General features: G+C 36.4%; 1 protein-coding gene across 2 annotated transcripts; it reads right to left on the bottom strand.

Annotated features, from left to right (window-relative positions):
- Positions 1-124: 124 nt before the first annotated feature.
- On the bottom strand, positions 125-22237 carry agpat2 (1-acylglycerol-3-phosphate O-acyltransferase 2 (lysophosphatidic acid acyltransferase, beta)). Of its 2 annotated transcripts, none has more exons than XM_088615479.1 (6): positions 21779-22237; positions 16410-16543; positions 8979-9154; positions 8185-8280; positions 4730-4802; positions 125-3430 (listed from the first exon to the last, which is right to left on the bottom strand). In XM_088615479.1, exons 1-6 carry the CDS (start codon positions 21949-21951, stop codon positions 3273-3275), a joined length of 810 nt encoding a protein of 269 aa, XP_088471605.1. In that variant the 5' UTR covers positions 21952-22237; the 3' UTR covers positions 125-3272. The 2 variants fall into 2 exon arrangements, with proteins under 2 accessions (XP_088471605.1, XP_088471604.1); XM_088615478.1 differs by lacking the exon at positions 21779-22237 and adding an exon at positions 21564-21696.
- Between the last annotated feature and the right edge of the window lie 991 nt (positions 22238-23228).

The raw sequence follows: 23228 nt of genomic DNA on the forward strand, positions 1-23228 counted from the left end.
TTCTCCAATCACTGTGTTGGTATTGGTACTTTATCAAAACTGGTTCACTTTTGACATTAATTTAACACTTAGTAATTAAGACAAGACATTAGAAAACAGAAAAAAAATACTACAGAAAGAGGACTTCCCATAGGAAAAATGAAATTTATTTTTCAAGGCATTTTTAAACAGGTTTAGCCAGATTCTGTGAAAACAACACCATTATGTTGAACATAATGAGATATTACAACAAGAGTTTATGCATGTGTATGTATAAACATATACACGTGTATGTATATACACAGATCTATATATACACGTACACACAAGCACATATTCCACTGTATTTTCAATACAGATACTCTCAGCATTTTCTAAAGCTACCACAAAGCCTACATTTTAAATAGCTTTGGTGAACTTGTAGGATACTTTGCAAACAACATATTTTCAAAATAACATTCTTTTTCTCTTTACCAACCATAGTCAAATACTAGAATAAGTGCCTCCTTTAACATATTCTGCAAACAAAAACCGTTTTGTTGAAAATGGACAACAAAAGCAGTCACCAGCCAGAAAAACCTCATTTTGCAGGTTTTTTTTTATATCGGTGTGCTGAGGGAGGCTGCATTACTAGCAAGCTCCCAGCAGGCGTCATAAGAGCAAAAACTGCTTTCAAAAGCTTTGCTCGATTTCCTCACAAGTCCAAGGGACCATGGACTATTGATACAGTACGGTCAGTTCCAAGCACCTCTAGCTTTGTGCTCTGAAACAGAAAATGTACTTCATGCTAATTAACGTGCCAAAACTTATATTGCAATACAAAGACTATGCCTTTAGTATTGCACAGTTCCCAATTCAAACTGTATCTCACAAATCATTGGCATTGGAACTGATCTTTTCCAAAACTCTGATCCCCATGTCCAGATGAGTTGTCACAGTGTAGGATTATTTGTCATTTAAGTGCAGTCTAAGCTACATTATCTAACTGAAATATGTTAATGCAGTAATGTACATGAAGAAATGTTTCAGGAGGGTTACTGCAAAGCTCTATAAATAAAACAAATACTAAAAAGTTAACTTGCATTAACTTGAAATGTTTTTTTCTTCAATAAAGAAAACCCTGCCATGTATTTTACTTGAAATAATCAGCCTCCCAAGACATCATTCAATTCTGCAAATTAAAGTACAAGCAGTTCATCGAGATCACTATCCCAGATACAGATCCCATCAATTCAAATGTTTTACTATGTTCAACAAAAACACCAGTTTATTTGAAACTTTTCCATACCAAACATTTCCATCCAGCACAAAGAATTTTGATACATAACTGCAAAGCACAGCTGAATCAACATAATTGTTAGAATATTCTCCACAGTAACTACCAATGTGTGTAGTACAGGGTGATTTATTCTTTTTTGTGGAAGGACACTTACAGAATTAGATCATTCTATAGAAAAGCTAACATGGAGATGTTTCCAAGTGACAGGTTTGTTTTTCCCTTTCGAATAGTTTTCCTCTTTTGATTTTTTTTTAACCTTTTGATATAAATACAAATCTTAATATGTGAACTGCTGTAACAATTAAGGTTCTTTTTTTAACAGCATCGGTATTAGAATAAAAAGTATAATTCTCCACACTGTAGTCTGTCCCTCTCCCATCTGGCCTTGATAGCACAAAGCAGCTTCAATAGCTCTACTGTATTCTCTCAAAAAATAAATTTAGTGTTGTTAAGAGAGAGCTCTTCCTTGTAATGTTAGGTGTTATGATATTCACTATATGTACTTACAAATACAAATAAAGAAAGGGAGTTAACTAATTGTCATATTAGCTATCTGGAACAAAGACCTGATAATTTAGTTGCATCCTATCCATCACTCCTTTTCAGGGAGATCTAACAGGGTTTATGCACTTGGACAGGATGTAGAATCATGTTGTTTCTTTGGTTGCCCATTCCTCATCAATAATCAACTAATCAACTACAACTCCAATTTATTTCCAGCAACCAGGGGGGAGTGGAAATGGCACATGACACATTCTGAAACTTGTGCCTATCCACTCAAATCCTGGAAATTAAAAAAAAAAAACTGAATGACGTCCAGAGTCATCCAATAAAAGTTTCAATAACGAACTGATAAAATAGTTAAATTAGTCCCACCAACAATGCTGACATGCCCCAAACCGGGATTTCAACTGAGCAAGATATTTTTGTTGTTGCATCTTAACCTAACATGCATTTTTTTCAACCTTTCAAACCAGTTCAAAACTAAGTACCACCAGGTAATTCCAGTAGTCCTTTTCAAATCACCTGACACTTCTACATCTAGAGATTTCATGTGGCACAAAATGAAAACTGCATTTTGGATAAGTAACATTTGGACATTTCACTGTTTGGATTGACCTTTTGACACTTTTATACAGCTTGACTGAGAGGGTTCTTCAAAGGGAGAGAAAAAAAAAGATAAAAATAAATCTGGAAGTATTCAACTTGGAACACTTGTTTTGGTTACATGTAGTATCTTATTAGGCTTTTGAAATATCAGTAGCATGTAACACGTGCTTTGCACAGTGTCTTACTAAATCTGTCATTTTTTTCTTGATGTTGGAATTTGTTGTTGGACAAAAGCTTGAGAACACATCACAGGGATATGTGTAGGTTAAATTTTAATCTTCCTCTCCTCCTGCACAGGAATAAGAACTGGAATGTATTTCAGAAGTGGATGGGGACAAAGGGAGGACTGGAACAGGAGGGTGAAAGCAAGAAATAATCCACTGATATACCATATTCCATTTGGAAATGACGTGGATCAGAATTGGCTAGGACATGAAACTGGGGGGGAAAGCAGACTGATTAATAAAGAGAAAACAATAACTTAGATCGAGTGACCCACTGCTTGCATGCATGACTGCACGTGGTACAGTCTGATCAGCCAGATTACAGTCCATGTTACCCTGATCGGTATCAAATCCCTCTGGGGTTTTGGATGTGGCAGACGGAAGCATGGATGGGCGCTTCCGATAGTCGATAGTCTTACAGAGCAAGTCAGTGGCTCGAGAGGAATTTGATCAATACTTCAAACTCCTACAGTCAACCCCTAACCTTTTCAACCCCCTCCCCCCTACCCCCTACTTCCCTTTTCTTTTAACGCCAATGAAAGAACCCATAACATGCTTGTATCGCTAGCATGCCACAACAGGTGAAACATGAGCAAGTGTAGTTATTTGTTTTTATCAACAGAGGTCCCACTGCATGGCTCTGTGCCCAGGAAGCGTCAAATGTATGCTGGGGGAAATGTTCAGTGACCCGATGGCCCATTGGCTTGGCCGTCTTGTCCCGATATCTCCATGAAAGCGGAACGCATGATCTCGTAGCATTTGTTCGACAGGGCCGACACGTCGTCTGTCGTCATACCCTTTGTTTCAATTTTCGGGAGGATTTTGAGGGTGATCGTCCCTAGGAGAAACAGAAGCAAACACCCCGCATTGAATATCCCCCACGGTCAATCTTACAGACTCCATACTGGTGTTCACACATTCACAAGCTTAAGATCTCAGGAAGAATGGAGCCAAGTATATAAATCCAATAAGACTGGAGTTTGGAGCAAAGGCTAGGGATCTGGACCCCCATCTGGAGACAGTGCTAAAATCCTGGGTGAATTACTATTGATGGACCCTTGATCAAGATCCTCTATTCAAATTTTTGCAGCAAGCCCATTTGTATAAATAAATACAAAAAGAAAAAAGGCAATATGCTTTGAATAAAAGCACCAGTCAAGTAACCGAGTTAATACAATTTGCCAATGCCAAACGCAGAACAGGAAAGAAGAAGCAAAACTGTGGAGCTGGATGTTCTGTTGGCAGTCTCATCAGCTGCCAATAAAAACACTTGGTATAAGACCTGAGTAAGCCATGATAACCACAGATTGCATTACAGGGCAAAGTTTCTTGAACTGAAAAAAAAAACTATGGGAAATCCCAAACTGTTAATAAAATTATCCCATGCCATGTGAAACAACTGAGAAGTCTCCGATGCCACAGATCCACACCCATGGGAAGTAATTTCAGATTTTCTCTGCATGCTTCTTTGGTAACTTTGAATCCAAAAACACAAACCAAAATGGTTTATGGAATTAAACCAGTTACCTTTTAGATAAAATATTGTTTCAGAGTTAATTTTTATCATGGTAAACACTAAAGAAAACTAGACAGCCAGATGTAAACTGGTTGAGGGTTATAAGTAACCAAACCCTAAGACCGATTCAGAACTTGAGATCTTTAAATGGAAGTGCTTAATTCAAGTCTGGGTGGGATGATGACAAACAAGCCAGTTCCACCCAGCCGTTTTAAATCTTTATCACTACAAATATTCACTATTTATATAAATACACAAATATATCTTTTATGGATTTTGTTTCAGGCATCCCGCCTAGCCTATCTAGCCTAGCCTATCTCCACCACTAACGCTGCCCCTTGGTTAATTCCATTCCTTATAATCTCAAATTGTTACAAAGCATCTGATACTTGAATGTTGTTCTTCCCTATGAAATGAAATTAATGCCTGATACTACTTTATTTTAGCAATTTAATTTTTCTGAATACTTTCCTCTTGTAATAATGCAAATCTCCCCTATGCTTTCAGATGAACAGCTTCTTCTGTTCGATCTCTGTAACTATACAGACCCCAATCCTACCCTATTCAATATTCCAATTTCAGGGGTTAAACATAATTAAAACAAAAGAGAAGTATTCATACCAGATTTAAACTGCTTTTCTTTTCGCAAGTAGAAGTTGCTGTAGGAGGAAAACACAACTGGAATAATTGGAGCCTGCAAAGAAGATAAGATAAAATAAGATGCAGAAATTTTTAAAGGCTAATTTTAACTTCCTTAAATGAATGGGGGTAGTTGTTGCATTTCAATTTTCACACCAGCTGCTTTACAAAACAAAAGCTAGAGATATACTGTACTACAGACTAGACACAAGGTAAACAACCCTACTTCAACATTGAAAAACCTCTTTATAAGGACACATTTTAGATAGCCATTCTAATAATAAAACCTTCCAAAGTTTAACAGAACACATCCCGTCCGGAACAAAAATAGTTGCCATAAGGACAAGGACAGATGCTGAGCAACTGCATGCACATGAATTAAAAAAATCCCTAAAGCATGTTGTTAAATTTAGCCCCATTGTGATGTGTTCCCATTAGTTTTGGCACCATATGAAGACTCCCTTATATAAGCAGCAGGATTCGCAGGGATCTACTGGTGGAACAGCACTGTAACTGTACATTAGTTTCTCAGCCAGTTCCCAAGCCCTGAGGTCACCACATGCTCAGACTAATGAACTTGAGCTTTGCAGAATGCTGCAAGTAGACTGCTCCTCCCCTTCCTTCCATTTTGAGATAATGGAAACACAACAGAGGTTTAATCATTTCAGAAGCACATGAACTGCCTAAAGACATTGGAGCCCCAAATGCAGTGTACAGACCTCAGTCATTAATATACACATCAAAAAGTTCCTGTAACATTTAGCTTTGAGTTAATGGGGGTTCTGTATTTTGATGATCCACGCCTGTGGATATTCAGGTGTTTTTCCAGAGTTTTCCTTGTTTTTTTAAATAAAGACCCAAAATATAAAATTAAGTGTACGCAAAATCCTTCTACTTGATATGATGTACACGGTAATAAAAAAGTTTCTCACATTCATTTTTTTAAATTAAAGCAACCTTACAGAACATTTGTTATTATTGCATAAAAAACAGACCCAAGCACAGGTTAGCAGGCTAATGAAACTTGAAATACAGTTAAATGTGGATTTATTTTGTTTTCTGATAGCCTAAACATTAAAGGAATCTTTCCCTTACACTAAAGAGAAGTCCACGTATTTATTTCTTTACTACTAATCTTTCAAAATCTATTGTACGTCAGTAGTAGATCTCTGTGAAATAAATTAATAAATATATTTCCATTATAAGCAATGATAAATACAAAACAATACAATGCCACTAAAGCTCAAAGTCCCACATCATTCTTTCCCTCTTTCTTATTTACTTTGTGTGTGCAAATGTCTCAGGTATTCAAACAGGGGTGTGCACACCTGTACTCTTTTGTGAAAACCTTGAAAGGTATGAGTTGCAGGTCCTCTCACCCATATACCACCAGATGTGTCCCCTTTTCCACTTCCGCATTTCCCTCCAACTTAGCCATGTTTATTAAAGTCACTTCTGCTCATTCTAAAAAAGCACAGCTTCAAGTTATGCAGATCTCCAACAGAACTGTTTTGTCCCCAGTCTTGTTTTGCACTGTAATATTGTGCTCAGTCTTCCTGAACCCAAACCAGACAGTTACTGCTGCAACCATCTTCAACATAGAATTAAGAAAATGCTCTTTGCAGACTCAACACTGATGCTTTCACCAGAATCTCACTCTTACTTGGAAGGGAAGGCAGGAAAATAGCCCAGCTCTTAATGCTTAAAGCCAACTCAGTTACCAAATCCCATAAAGGACACTATAGCAATTTAAATCAGACAAAGCCTGGCTGCAAACTGGGCGTAGTTCTAAATTAGCATTTTAAAAATGCTGTGAAAGTACTGCAATTAGATGTATGAATGAGCGATGGTAGAAAATGTATCCAAGCAGACCTGGCACTAGAACATGCAGCACATGAAGCAACAGTACTTTTTTTTCCACTCATATGATATTTTTAATACGCTAAATTATTTTAACAAGTAATCAACAGAGCTGCACGCTCTGATAAGAATGCTGATCATGAAAGAATAAAGGTTTCATTCCTCTTCATTTTTTATAGAGAATGACCCCCCATGGGTCTTGCTCCTTGATTGAAAAGACTACCACATCACTGCAGTGGAATGTGCTTCAGATGTTCCAGAACAGACTCTGCCAACACAATTCCTCAGGGCCACAGTGCATTGGGCTTTTAGACAATGTAAAACACAAAGACTTTAGGTGCATTCTAAAACAGTTTTTTGTGCTTTCCACGTCAGAGAAAAATGTTGTTATTCATCTTATAGAAGTATCCTACATTTTTCCCCAACGCAGTTTTTATATAGGACTGAATAAAGCATTAAAAAAACAAGCCTGAATACACCTTTACCTTCTTGAAAGTAAGCTCAGGACATGAAAAAGTACTGCATAAATGTACTTGTTTTCCACATTTAGTTTATGACCTATGTATTGCTGACAGAACATTAGCGCCACCTACAGTCTGAATTCAAATTAGTTTCTCAAGAGCATAAAGAGAGGACAAATTGGTGTAAAGGTCTGCAAGTGATTGGTACAATAACATTGACAAATTCCTCACAACTGTCAGCTATCTGCTGTAATTGCCCATGGGAAATATGCATCTTAGTTGACCACTGTAATTAGTGGAATGCAGAGTGGGAAAGTGGAAATACGTTTTTTAAGAACAATACAGTTGTATCATGAATCCTTTCATAAAGATCACAAGACTAAATGTGATATCAGAGAGCACGTAAAAAAACTAAGCTCTAATGGTGATACCATACGAGAACCAAACTGTAATTTGAAATGTTCCTCCCCCAGAGGCAAAATTATGTTTTTCAGATTGAAGGTTTTAGCTCATCTTTCCCCACAAGAGAATGGCATTCTTTCTCTAAGCACACACCCACATGCACTATCATGAACCATAACAGGAATACTAGCATCGTCTCAATGTGGGGATAAGGGCTTCTGATCTGAGTACTCAATATTCCATAGTCCGACAGGCAATATAAATCTGAAGGATTATTATTTTTCCTATTATTTTACCAATAAAAAGAAGGCAGATACAAAACAGATTCTCACCCAATGACATTCTAATCTGTAATCAGTGAGCAGATTTCATAAGCCTTGCAAACCGTAACCTTTGCTTCTGTCATCGCTCAGCCATGTGATAAAAAATATTTTTGACATGTAACAAAACAACATAATAAGGTACAGGGGGATTGTTTCAAGTCACAGAAGTACTAAATAGGCAGACTGTTATCCATTATGGCACATATCTCCTTCATAGAAGCATAAAAACACAACATATTTGTTTCACACGCATTATATCCCATATTATTTATGCCTGTTTGAATTCTCCTTCAGAGCCTATCTGATATCACAGCTAAACAGAAATAAACAGCTTGTCCTGCCTCTACCAATAGGATCTGTGAAGAAACAGTCCAGGACTGCAAGAACGTACCTGTGCCTGTAATGCCAGGTGGAAAGCTCCCTTCTTGAAGGGCAAAAGGTCTCCCTTCTGGTTCCGTGTGCCCTCGGGGAAAACCCAGAGACGGATCTGTAGGAGAACCCAGACAGCAGTTACAGAACAGAGCTTCCCATGCCTCCCAAAACATGGAATGCTGATCAGAGCAGTGTGGAGCATCAGGGGTCTGGACTCTTCATTGGATGGTGTGTGTTAAAATTCCAGGTGGGACAGTACTGTTTTATCCTTGAGCAAGGTACAGTACGTCTCTTGAACTGTTCCTGTTAAAATAACCTATTGTATAAAGAACACAAATGTAAGTCACTTCAGAAAAAAGCTGTTTCAGGGGTTTGCAGGAGCATACATGTGGAATGTGGAATCTCATAAGATAGCCATTCAAATTCATGTATAATATCAGAAATATCATAGAAAGAGAGGAATAATTACGCATGTGCCAAAAGAAAAAAACATACTAATACAATGATTTATGCAGGCAGCAGTGGGGAAGAAAAGACATTTAAATGATGACTGTATTTGCAAAGTAATTACATGGGAAAAGTAGCGTCATTAACTGCATTCATTATTTGAGATGCACAATCAAATGCTGTGCTCTGTAACCAGGATAGCAGGATAGCTGGATTATATAGCAATTTGATGTAGTTTTCTTCAAGTATTAAAAAACTATTTTAAAGATGCTTGATTCAGAGTGTTTTAAAGAGCAGGATGTGATGTACAGGTTGGCAAAAGACCTGGGGCGTAGGCAGATTAATGGAAAACTGAAGTTACAGTACCTGGTCTTGCAGCATAGTTTTTGCAGCATCTGTCATTACACTCTTGGCATCACTGGTCTTCTTTCGGTTTATGAAGACAATCCCACCAAGCCAGCTCACGAGACCCACAGTGCCTGCATACACCAGCTCCTTCTTGGCTATCATGGTGCAGCGGTCAGGAAGAATCTCCATCATTCCTTAAAACAGTCAGTAACCTTAATTCACTTTATTGTCCCAGATGGGAAATTTGCTTTTCAGGCAGGTAAAAGACAACACATTACACAATACATTTAACACAACATGAATGCATTTAAAAATAAGAGACATACATTTATGAGGAGAAAGAAAAAATATATAAATGAAGTAAAATATACAATCAACTGTCCAAATTAAGCAGTTTAATAGCTATGGGAAGAAAAGATCAATTCGTTCTATTGCTCTTTAATCTAGGCAACCTAAACTGATGCTCAAATTCAGTGTGCAAGGGGTTGTCATGACAGACAATGATTATATTGGGCTTCTGTACTATTAGCTTGGCATACATACTAGTGAAACATCCATTAGTGGAGAGGGGTTACTAAAATACCTATCATTTATCTTAAATGATATAATTTAGCATTTATTTTGCTCTTCATTTTGCAGTGGCCACTATTTCAGTGTGCACAGTCTTTGGAAACTGTCCGTTTCACTTGATACCCTAAACTAAATATTTTTTTTGTTCAGCAAAAACTCTTTAGGAAAAGGCCTGTCACAGGAAAAAAAAAAGTAGGGGTAGGGACACAAATACTGCACTTTATTAACAGAACTTCACAAATGAGGTGCAGGGCACTGTGCAAGTCCAGTCTGCACCTCGCCACACTTCGCACATTTTTTGGGAACTTATTTTAGCTTAAAAGAGGTAGAAGGAGATTAGTAAGGAATTTACAACACACTTAACCGAATTCAATAAATAAAACTATAAACAGATTCATCATTGATAAAAATGTGTATGGCTATACGAACGTGCATTTTCTTTCTTTACCCTGCGGTGCCAAATTCAAATTATACATCAACGGTATGATTTGCTTTTCCATTCCTTCATGTGCATACTAATGTCCGAACATCTGGTAATTCTTTTGCAATCTCAGATCAAAGGTTGTTAAACATTTATTATAAGCATGATAAAAGTGTTTTTCCCCAGTGAATTCATTTTCTCTCTCTTTTTGTAATACCAAAACATTCTTTAAGAAGAAGGCTTCCAGTTTTTAAAAAAATACTTTTGTGCATCCTTTTGTTCTTCATTCACTACTAGTGTATATTGAGTGAGACAGAAATAGCATAAGGTTAATGCAGTGTTCCTGTAAAATATTAATATATTTGAACAACTGTTCCAGATGGCTTTATGTCATAGTCTATATGACTATATGGCATAGTCAAACATTCACCTAACATTATAAAATTTCTAATTTATTTTCATTCTGCGTATTGTTAGATGTTTTTTTAACAAAAGTTCCAAGAGATGGGATGGTGTTAAAAAAAAAAGGCAAATGTTTTTTTTTTCATAAAATATGCACAGAAAAGCTACATGGATTTTCATGGATTCAATCATAGAACCATTATTGGCTCTAAACTACCACTTGTACCTATAGTGATTTTTTTTCTGAAAATGACTGTACCAGGGACATGAAAAGTAAAGGTTTGAGGAAGTTAGCTTCTTTACGATTACAGCTGTATGCTGCTGGTAAAAAAAAAAACACCAATTAAATAAAAACATAAAAAAGCCTTCCACACTGGCTAAAGCATATAAGCACAGACATCAGGTGTGCTCAGTTTATCAGAGCACACTAATGGTTTTTTCTTAGGCATAGAAAAGGAAACAGCATCTACATCTTTAAAAAAAAAAAGGAGATCCTTGTGATCTTTTTTTTTTCCTGTCTGAAATAGAATTATTTTAGAATATAACTTTTCTACAGACCATTCTACAGGAAAATTCTACAGAAATCAGAAAGCACCAGGATCACAAAAGTGACCTCATTTCAAAGTGTTGAAGATTCTCTCTTGTGAAATGCCTGTTCTAATTTTAATTAAACTCAGAGGTGCTATTTGGGATGATAGCTAATGGTGGTTTATGCACTATGATTTAAAAACCTTTTACACTGCTTGGTTTCAGAGTAGTCTCAAATTTTACAATTTAAAATTGTAATACACAATCCTTCTTGAAAAAACGAATCGCTATCTTAGGTAGAGGTCCATTACAGATGGATATCTTTTTCTGATTTTTTGAATATCTACAAATTTGTATTTAAAATATCTATATATCTATTTAGATTTTTGTATCTTCCGGCATTGTGCTTTGTTGAGTCCATCACCATTACTTAACTTGTTTCCAAGTATCTACCAGGCCTGAATTAACAAGACCTGCAGAGATTTAGGAAACATTCATAGGAAAAATCAACCAAAAGAGATGGAATATTCTTCATCTTAAACTGTCATAGCAACAACCATGCTAGTTTAAGTTAATACTCAAGTTTCAAAGAATGATAAGCCCAGTTGGTTTTGTACTGTTATCTGATATCTCGAACTGCGGCACAAAAAAGTTCCGGTCTGACCACATGTATTCAAATAAACTGTTTGGCTTAATAAAATCAAGTTATAAAATGCCTCACACTATATCAAAGCATATGCGGGGTAATTTTTTCTCCGATTCAAATTCGAACATTTTAGTTAAGGAAAACATAGTAGTTACCCTCATTGGAGAATCACAGCTTGATTCACATCAGTTCAAATCTTTCAGACAAACTGTTTTTTAAATCCATCAGTTACTTGAAGCTTGGATGAACAGATTAGAGTGCCTGAATAAATAGAAAAAGCTCTTCAACACACTGCTGTGCTGACTTTCTTAAGGCTGAGTCACAGGAAGCTGTGGCAACAGTGTGCACATTACATGATGTTGCTTGTCTTCCTTAGATAAAGCTTCTGGTTTTCTTCCAGACAATGCAGCTGCGATGTACAGCACCCTGAGGCGGGAGAGTTCACCCTCTGTTAAGCTCTCATTGTTTACTGAGCTTTTCCCATTGGTCTGCACAGACAATCAGCCTTGATTATCTGTATTCTAACGCATCAGGCAGCTCAGTGGGGTACAGACACAGATGTGACAAACAGTTTGTTTCACATAACAGCTGCGTCTTGTTTTTTTTTTTGGTAAAGTTAATTCATGAGAACAAAAAACTGCCATTTATTAAAAAAGGCTTTGTAAAAATTGCAAGAAGTGTTTGCGGATTTTCTTTAAAAAGCAAATCAATATTTGTGAAAGTCAACACTTTTGAAGACTCTGGATGCATGAAGACATCATTAACAATTCAGAGATAATGCAATTCTATTAAACAATTATAACAAATAAATACACAAAATGTAACCAGTACGATTTTGTACGAACTGATCCAGAAAGCTCTCTAATGTAAAATAGTCACCAAAAATCTTTAGCTCACCTATTAATCTTACTTAAATGTAACCCAGCCAAAAATGGTGTAAGATCGAATTTGAAAGATTCAGCTGGAGCTTTAGAGCGCTTCACCCTGTTCAGAGGGGCTTAGCTCTATGATTCAGTTCAGTTACAAGTTCAAGCCTCTGGACAACTGCAACTGGGATTGCCACACAGTAGTGAACAACTGGTAGAGCTAGGGAGAAGGGTTGGTATAGGTCAAACAGGACTGTCTCATCTTTGCACAAGTGGCTCCTGCCATTTGTCAGGCACCTGCAGGCTTACCGTGACATCAGTAAGTGGTGCACCATTCCTCCAGTCACTGCAACCTCTCCTGTCAAGTGCTGGGAAGCTTACATTGTGCGAAATGGCGAGTGGCTCTGCAGCTGGGTGTGTATGATGTGCATGTTTGCGTTGCGTGCCTCATTCTATTTTAGGCAGAGGCATGAGCCTAAGAATGAAGCCTTACTAAAATTGGGCTTGAAACTATGTCGGTATACAATATTCATTTGTGCCAGTATTTCTAATGTAGACAGGAATTAAGTTGAAATCAACAAGCCCTTGTGTGCCTCCTTCAAATTTCAGTTCAAAGAGCTGAGAGGTTCAGCATTTTTCATTTTAAAATCAATGCCATATTTAAAAATCATCCCTTAGCCAAAAGCTGATTGTTAATTGTTTTGTCTTTATTAATCATCTAACAAACGAAGGTTAAGCCATTAAGCCTATATTGCTTATTGATACTATACTATTTCAATGTACAGGTTTTGTGTTTGCATTTTAAATAATTTGAGTTGATGCACTAGAAGCAAAACTGATGAACAGAACAGTTTTTGGTTATTAAACACTCCTTATAAAATCTGTTTTGGTTCTCAAAGGAAAAAAAACATTACCAACATTGCATTAATGGTCCCGACTATAAACGACACTATTTTCAGTTCCGTTGTACATTACTCATTCGCTGCAAACAATTAAGTGTAGATAAACTTACACTTTGAAGAATGCTTTATACATCTTATATCATTAATTCCTTCTGGATAGGTTTGCAAATTCCAAAAATAAATGTATAGCAGAGACACCTCCACATGATTTCTTGTATTGCATGAATTATAAATCCAATATGTTGCATTCAGTTATATGTTGTGCAATATCATGGTGTGTTACTGTTTCAGGTTTCACAAAAGTGAGTTTTAAGGAAGTGTCACATTGTGAAAGCAGGTACATTTTAAGTGAAGGAAGCAGGAGTTATTATTTTAATAATAATTCATAATTTTAATGTAAATGTAATTTCCATGTTAACTGAACCTGTTTCAGTGGGTTGTTTACCCCGAATATGAGCAACTGCCATCTTGTGTTCAAAGCTGTGACATAACTATACTGGTATCATGGCCAAGAATGGGGAGACACAGTGGTGACCAGTACTTTAAAGCTGGCTTGTCTACAATTTGTTGTAGAAATGAAACAGTTATCAGTGGGTCGAAAAAAAACAAACAATACCAATTAAATATTTCTTTTCCTTTTATAGAATCAAGAAGCTGTGTTATTTTGCCATGACATGAAATTCACATATCCCTTGAAGCCAGCTTCACCAGAGCCATTAATAAAGCACAAGGTCGGAGTTTTAATTTTCTGGTTTCACAAGGGAATTTCTCCCCTTCATTGGAACATTGGAAAGCTGAACAAATGAAACTTTAAGGAGTGTCCAACATGCTGTGTGGTCAGCTGAGTCTCCTCCACACAAGGTGCTGCTGTCAGAGAGGCCTTGATAGATAAGGGTAACTCTGGGCAGAATCCCAAAGTGATTATCCGACTACTTATCAGTATTATATGTCTGTCCTTCCACTTCACGTATATACCAATCATAGTAGTTTCTAAATAGTAGAGACCAATGAACTCTGGTTATCAACTCGCAGCTCTACAAATGTCAACCTGTTCATGTTTATGTATCTAGTCATGACCTGGCATTTCCTGATGCATAACGTGTCAATGGCATCTCTTTCCTGAAATGAAACAGTAACTGGATATCAGCAGTTTGCATAAACAAATACGTCAATGAAGAAATCCAGACTTCTACTGTCATGATGGTAAAATGTCAGTTTTAATGCTAGAAAACAAACAGTAATATAAACAAGTTTATATTGTCTCTGCCATCTGACTTTTAACACAGTCGTACATAATGCTATTCAGAGTAATGCAGAGTACTTAAATCAACATGGAGGCAGTAAGTTTCGAAATTCAGACTTGGAACACAAGTACATACAGTATAATAAGTCTAAAAGGGTAATTAATTCTTATTATTTCAAAGGAAGAGAGATAAAGCAGAGAAAATCCATCTGTATATGAATGCAAATAAAGAAAGCTGGAAAAATATTACTGTCCCCAGGCTTTTGTAGTGTAAGAAATGGCAACTGAAAGCATTAAATTAGTTAAGAAAGCATGAAACAATTTTTTTCATCAGATACTACAAATTAAAAATGGGTGTTACCTTTATGCCTCATGAGGTATAAAACCAAAGTGATAATTGAAGTCTTTGCTGTACTGTTTGTAACTTTTAAAAACACGGTGATGTTAAGACTGTCAAAACAGACTTCTGAAAAGTAAAGCTTATATATTTATATATTATAATGATAACTTTTGTATCTTCAAAGAATTTCCATGATACTTCCATCAAAAAGATCAACAGTCCAAATCATTATACATGACATTAGTTTAAGGAGCATATATTTCTACTTTGATTTTTTGATGATAAGGTCTTCTGTTATAAAAGAAAATTGTAAAAATTAAGAAAAGGGATGGGCGTGCCCTCCTCCAGGCCTAGAAGGGCAATGTATCAGCAAGTTTTCATTACACCTCAACTCTTGATGACCTAATTAAACTAATATTTGGTTTACCTGGGGACTACAGGAACTGCTTTTCTGACCCCTTAATCTGCAGCTAATTAACAGAAACCTACAAACCTGCTGGATTGTGGCCCTACAGAATGGGAGTTGGACCCCACTCTTTTACAACAAATTTGTCCATTAATCAAAACAGCTGTTGAAAGTGCATCACATTATTGCCCTTAAAATGACAGATAGTAAATCCATGGCACACAAGCTTTTAGGTTGAATCTATTAAGGCACTGAAAGTTGGTCTATATTAAATATTTAAGTCTATGATCACTGACAATAAATGTGTTTTGCTCTTGAATGACAAGTATCTTCAATCAGTGCACTCAAAGAATATGACACCAATTTTAAACCAAACACATAACAACTTGTTCAGACTTGACAGAGGTGATATTTTTGTGATTCTGAGCATAATATACATAGCTAACGATTTAATGTTTTTTGGACAATAATGCACGGAATCAAAAAGATCATTTTCAGGCATATGACAGATAAATTGTCATTTCCTTGTCATTTACTGTGAACAGTATTTGAAACATGAAAAACAGTGGCAGTTTCCACAGTCTATTAAATATTTAATTCAAATACCCCAATGTCACACCTTTTCTTCTGTGAATAAAAAAAGTATTTATAGCTCTACTTATCACATCAGAAACACTGATCAGCTGCTCATTATGATCGCTAACAGGAAAAGAAAACTGCCAATTAGAGTAACTTCTTTGTCTTGCACTGCAATTAAACATTAAAATCAGAAAATGAGTAAGTTCCAACATACATGTTAATTTCTTTAAATTTAAGGGAAAATGTTTAATGCTGTTCTGCCTCACTGTGAACTTTGGAATTATGGAGAGATAAGTTCAGCCTGCCTGTTTAGGCCTGTTTAGGGACAATGTAAGATCTCAGTTTTATGATTGCAATTCAAGGTGAACGGCTGGGAGCACTTACAGACAGAACCCATCTATGATGATAAATGGATTGCAGAGTTAACCACAAGAATCTGCAGAGGGTTGTAGCAAACATTTACATGCCACTTTAATGTCTCATGCATCATGGCTTCACAACACCTTTAAACATCTAGAATAAAACAAATTAAAAAAAGAGACCTACCCAGGACATCAAGTGAGCTCTGATGATTGGATATTATGACGTAGGGTCCTTCAGTCTGTAAGTGTTTCCAGCCGCTCACCTTGAATCGCAGTCCGAGAAAATACTTCACGTGTCTAACTAGAAATCGGATCACCCTGCAAGTAAAAATGAAAAGAAAAATATCAAATGTGGTTTCGCGTACAAACCCAAAGGTGTTTCTGTTTTCATCTCCCTTTAAACACCATATTTGTTACACTTAACATTTATCTTTTTGGCAGTTTTAAGAGGAAAAACAAATCAAAACTCAATATCTTTTAGCTAACACAGGGATGCTGCTGAACAGTGCCTGTTTCGCAGTAAAACACTCCTGTCCATCACCATCCATGCACACCTATGATTACCAGAGTTAAAGTGAAGACAACTAAAGATGCTAAATTGGAGTAAAAAATATTTTAAATGTATGCCTCTCAAGTGTAAGCTGTTTCAGTGATTCTAAACTAAATGCTGCAAATTTGGAAATGGCATTTGCTTCTTTATGTCAACATAACACTATGTTTTCGCATTACGTCTACAGCAACAACTCTTGCACTGCTTGGGGAGAACAAGAATTTACAGACAGCCTCCTCCAACCCCACACCCATCAAGCCTTCACACACTGTAGGCTTTACAGCACCTGACAGCAGAGCTGGCACCAACTGGAGGGGTGATGTTTCCCTCAGTGACATCACCCACGTCTGTAGGCACTTGGGAAGTTGCATGTATTAGTTGGAAGGCTAAGAGAAGCCCCCAGCTGGCCAACAAATCCCAACCTACTGTATATATCAGATTTAATTATGAATTTAACATATAGGAGCTTTAAAGGATTGCTTGGGTTGAATCCTGGAGCTAGAATCACAGTTGTCGTGTGCGATGCTAGCACTAGGGAGGCTGCAAACAGATGGCAGTCTCAGGACCAGCATGCCCGATCTGATTTCTCTTTGCTGGATTTTATATGGACTGAAGGCAACATATTTATCAGTACACAAGCAAAGTAATAACATCTACTTTCCTGTCATAGAAAAGTTAAGAACAATTACTCATGAACGAATGAATTTTACAATATTGTCATACACTCATACCTTACATTGCAACCATTCATATTTTGACTAACTGAAAAACGTTTAAAACAAAGTTGTGAAGTGTTATCAAACTCTGACTAAAATTTAGTTGGAATTGTGATAAAGACTGTGCAAGTGTACAGTAACATATCTGTCATGAAAAACAAATGAGTTGCATGAGTCTCAAGTAGAATTACGAAAATGCAATTCCATCATCCAAACTGCATTATACATTATTACAACCACAAACTTTTTATTTAATTGTCATATAATTTTCACAACTAGTCAAGGCACAGGCCTGTGATGGGAGATTCTAAATGTTATTTTATTAGTCTACATACTGCAAAAAGAAGTTTGCCTGCAGTGGCCAGTGTGGAGCATTGCATAATCAGCAGGCAAAATGAACACACACAGATAAAATCACTGACCTCATATTCCCAATATCCCACTAACAAATTCAGGATCACAATACTGCTTTGATCTCAATTCCCGATACTGTGGATGCATCTAACCTATTTTAGAAAGAAAATAAACTAATTCAGAAACTTCAGAAACTAATTCAATGCAAAACTTTGACATTTTTCCAAAGGGGGAAAATCTTGTTACCAAGTAAATTAAGGCATTTTAATGACTGATGTTTACACACATTTAATGAGACATTTTAAGTTCCCTTTTTTAACTAATTTTCTACATAGACAATTTGTTAATCAATAAATACAGACTAATTCACAAATTCAACATACAGTATCCCTTATTTTTGTTCACTACCATCAACCCCATAACTATGTCATACACTTAGTCAAAATGTACCTACTATTAGAAATAATGCTAAACTCAACCCCAATATATTAGCATGTAAAGCAGGGATCTAAAATTCAAGAAGGGCCTAAATACCTTCCTTTTTTAAAAACTGAGCTTAACCTATCAATTAACCTAGTGAGAAAATAATTAGACATTGACAGATAGAAATTAATTTGTAATATTTCCCTGACAGGTGATAACTGAAAAAAATGAATTACAGGTGTATCACCTCTAAAGAGCTGTAGGTCTGGAAAATAGCATTAAAATTGTGCCATTCATCAATTGATTAAGCAATTAACTGAAAGCAGAAGCTCAGATGGAAAGAAAGCAGGATGAAATTGTGTCCCTCCAGGAAGAGGGTTTGAGACCTGTTGTGCCAAGTTAAAGAGATTTCATACTTGGGAGTGTCTGTTCCCAGTACAACCAGTACTGGCTATAAATAAACAGAACCTGATGACTCAAATGGCCTTGTCTCATTTGAGCATTTCTGATGTTCTATAGCTGAGAACCCAGAGTTAAGACAAAATCAATGGTGGAATTCTGCTGGCACATTCTTGCAGCTCACGGCAGTCTTTCCACTTGTTTTACATGAACAAAGATGGTAAAGGTCCTGTGTTACAGGAGATCAGCATTTGTTCATTTAGTTAGGAGTTAGGAGTAGGAAGAGCGAAACTGACACCATTCTGTTGTCTGAGATTAGGCAAAGAGATTATTTATCTCCGTCATTGGACTTCACTTTGCATCTTAAAGTAAGCTAAATGTCAAATGTTCACCTTTAAAATGAAAAGGCTAAAACCTAAGGAATTTCTGCATTAATTGTTAGTATTGCGAAAAATTCCTACAGCAAACACAAAAAGCACAACACAAAACAACTAAAATAAATGACACAGTGGTGGAGAATGTATTCCAAAGGGTGCATGGTAGCTAAATTTTACATTTTAGGAGTTTTTTTTTTAAATGCAGCCCAAAGCACTCATCATGTAATCTTGTGATTTAATGTGTTAAATGCTTAAAAACATTAGATAAGAAAAGCCCTGCTATTACTTAGTTCAAACTCCACACTGCTTGCAAGAGCAGAACGAGTATCAGGGCAAAATAAATAGAGGAATATTAAAGAGAGAATAATGGAGTCACTTTTCTACACATTTGGTGGGTGTAATGAAGATGTTACTGCATACTGGCTTTGCTGTAGATTCAGGATTTAAAAGAATACTGCAATTTCTGCTACACAGAACTAGATGAGGTCTGGTGCCTGTAACCACCCAGAGACTGTCTCCGTTTTTGTGCAATAATATACAATATTAATTAGTTTTATATGTTGTACTGCAGGAAAACTGTAATCATTGCAGAGCTGTTCCAAAGTTTATTATTATTTTGTTAGACATAAAAGAAAACAATGTAATAAGATACAGAAAAAGACCAGATCTCTTGAGACTTTTGCTGTTCCTGAAGTGTTCGGTAATGTTAATCTACAAGGACATCTGAGCTGTTGACGGTTTAGTGTAATTACCGTATAAAGTCACTACTCTTTGACTCTTCGTCTCAATTCCAATAGGTATAGTAAGTGAACTGTAACCTCACTAAATTAAAAGATACATCAATTGCCAAATAAAATGGAGGCATGTTAATGATTCTGATTATATTTTTAGAGGACTCAACTATAGCATCTCTGGGATAACCTTCAAAATCAAATAGCATTCTGTAGTGGCACAATTAAGGATTCACAAAACACTTGAAACATTACGTTCTTACACAGAATGTCTCAGCACAGAGCCTACCAGATACTAGATGCTATAGCTCCTGGGGTTTGCTTTTTACCTCCAAATGACAAGGCAACAGGGACAACAATCGTCACGAGAAATAATGCAATAACCCCACATGCTGTACTGTCCTGTCAGACCTGTCAATTTAATATTCTAATAACAATCAATCATATCTAATGGACTAACAACCAACCCTATGCAAGTGTTAAGGTTATTTAAAATAAAAATGAAGTGACTAGATTAATAATTCATAATGTCAATTAAGAGGATTGGACAATTATACGATTGGACTGCTTAAAGAGTCGATCGCTCTGTTTCCACTCCACTGGAAACAATATTTCTCATACAGCATTGGGTTCTGTTCATGTCACAACAAGGCAAATTCCACAGTTCAGTGCACAGTGTTTCCATTATTACACTCTTGGAGGCCTCCCTCTTTCTAATGCTGAACACCAATGCCACTATATTTTTCACTAGCTGAATTGAAATGTGCTAATGTGATACTTGTTGTAAATTAACCCTTGTGATTGCTGTAAAATGGAAAATATTTTTTTTTCCTTTCCTCCATAGGGCAGGATTCCGATTATTTTTAATTCTGTCACCATCTACTACAATTCACCTTATCACGTCAGTAATTTCATTATCCTTCCTGACTCAGGTTGTTAACAGATGATGCCGTATTTCTGCATGTGAACTTTAATCCTTAAGTTGGAAGTTGTTAATAATTAAAGGGGTGAGCACTTTTTAAATATGACATCAGAAACTGATTGTTGTTTGGACCACGCCAAATATGATTAGTGTGCAAACAAATACAAATCAAGATGGCATCTAATCCTTAATTTGTAAATCAAACGTTCATCCTCCAAGGTTCCCAGGAAGGAAGATACTACAAATGTTTGATCTTTACAATTGTGATTAATAAAGTCAGGAGAACTTGTATAGGCAATGCAAACTTCACAATCATCGTCTTGGTCAACCACTTCTGCAATTATCCGAAGCCCAACTTTCTCCTGTTGTAAACAAGCCCTGATTTTCTACCGACAGCTAGAAATTGTAATTGTCATTATTTGTATTATCACTATACCAATAAAAGGGATGAGAAGGGTTTTTGGAATGAACAGTTTTCCCTGGGTTTAAATAGACTAAAAATTAGATAACGTCTTTTGAAACTTTGGTTACTGTGTGTAGCACAGTGCTACTGCATTAGAAAACGTTACCTAACGTAATATAACAAGAAATTTGCGACACATGTACCACTATGTAGTGCGATACCAAAGGTAATTCTTTTTTCTATTAAAACATTTCGTTTCAAAGCAGTGCTGTGAACTGCATTAACTATTGGAAATCAAATTCCTACGAAACGTGTTCACGCAATTTGAAAATGTCCACCCTCTGGGCCCGTTACAGCCATCTCAGATTGGAATAACACACCGTTACACATGTGTCTTATACTGTAAATATGAAACAGCCAGGCTTTGAAGCATTCCAATGTGAACGAAGAAAATAATTCTCACCTGAAATGCTTTCCCATTGGACATATCTGATATAATATTTTCGAAACTGATTTACGTAAGGCTGCGATATTCAGTCGATTTTTTAACTGCAACTCTCCAGATCTCAGTTCTAGGATCCTTCTACAAAACAGCCACCGTGTATCTATGCTACACTTGTGGTCTGCAAATATTTCCATTGTTACACACAGCATTTATCCAAATAAAAGACAGCTTACCTCATGTTTTCAATATCCCTGCCCCCGCTTTTCAAAATACAAATCGGGATTGCAATTATCCCCAGAAACATCATCCAGACAACGTAGAAAACCTTTTTAAAATAAAATACAAATGTGCTGTTCGTCCACAAGAGGACAGGGAACAGCAGCAGTAACAACCAGAAAGCATCCATTCTGTACCAATCTACACAGCGGTCTACTGTACTGTTCCTAGTGTCAGAGGCACCCAAGCCCAGGCTAACATTACAACTTCCTACATTAAACTTGTGTAACTTTTTGTTTTGCACAATTGGTCTCGTCCTCCTCCTTGAAAAGATAACGCAATCCTGAAACGGCGCTATCAAGTCGCCAGTGTCTCAGAAGACTTTCAAGGCCGGTATTTGCAGCGTTTTTCGAGTGGTTATTTCATTTGGCCTGTTTCAAGAGGAAACTGTCATTGAAAAAACACGATGTTTTATTCTGTTTCCGGTTCTTGCGCCAATTATTTCCTCTATGTATTAACAAAAATATTTTTAGTCGGTGGTAAGCCAAGTCTCTTAGTCTATACGACAATTTAAAAAATTGCGATTTTTTCAAATATAATCCTTCACACCATTTTAAAAGTAAAGGTGTTTGACGTGCCTCTCCAACAGTTCCCGTCAAGTCTTGCATTGCAAGTTTATTTTTTGTAAGCACGACTGCTATTTGTGCAGCTGCGGTATACTTTACTTAATATGCACTTATTTCAAAATTTATTTATGCTACTTTGCAGCTATAAAATAGTCGAAAATGCGGTTTTAATTAAATTGTTTAGTATATTTAAATCGGGAACAATAAAGCATTTGGAAAAATTAAAAGATAACAGTAAAGCAAAAGTATTAATAGAACTGCTACTTTCAAATTTGTGTTGTAGAAGTAAAATGTATGTTTAGTATATTTGTGGTACGTGTGTTTTAAAAGCACAGTTGTTTACAAAACAAGACAAGGCCTTGTTTTTTTTTCCGATTCTGTTAGTGTGCTGTTTAGACCTTCAATAGGCTTCCGATAGCATATTATCTGAGAGGAGACTCTATAAGCCCAGAGAGGAATTCAGCCAGGACACCAGAGTTACCATCCTTACTATTAAGATCAGTACGGTGAGATCTTGACCATTTAGTCAGGACTTTGGTTTAACATCATGTTTCGTATCGTCCGAAAGATACCCCCAACACCACTGTGTCCCTGGTGATGCTGGGTCATAGATTTTGAAATTCTGGTCTAGGGATAAGAGTGCCACTTACTAGTTCACCACAACAACTTACAGCATTCCTATCACAAACCCACACTCTTGAAAGTTACTGACAAAAACAACCCAATTGCTGTAAGAAAATAAAGACTGCTGGTGTCTGGAACAATCTGCCCAGTTATTTTGTTGAAGTATATTTCCATGGATTTTTAAACAAAAGGATATTCACAACTAGTACTGGGTAGA

This window comes from Lepisosteus platostomus, chromosome 21 (assembly GCF_059453375.1).
Source record: "Lepisosteus platostomus isolate fLepPlt1 chromosome 21, fLepPlt1.hap1, whole genome shotgun sequence".
NCBI lineage: Eukaryota > Metazoa > Chordata > Actinopteri > Semionotiformes > Lepisosteidae > Lepisosteus > Lepisosteus platostomus.

What these genes read in the sequence shown, in the direction of transcription:
- agpat2 (XM_088615479.1), bottom strand. Translation starts at nt 21,951, where the DNA reads ATGGATGCTTTCTGGTTGTTACTGCTGCTGTTCCCTGTCCTCTTGTGG. An exon ending in GAGCTCACTTGATGTCCTGG is followed by an intron (nt 9,155 to 16,409) that starts GTAGGTCTCTTT and finishes GACTGTTTTAAG; the next exon opens with GAATGATGGAGATTCTTCCT. An exon ending in AGAAAAGCAGTTTAAATCTG is followed by an intron (nt 3,431 to 4,729) that starts GTATGAATACTT and finishes TGTTTCTCCTAG; the next exon opens with GGACGATCACCCTCAAAATC.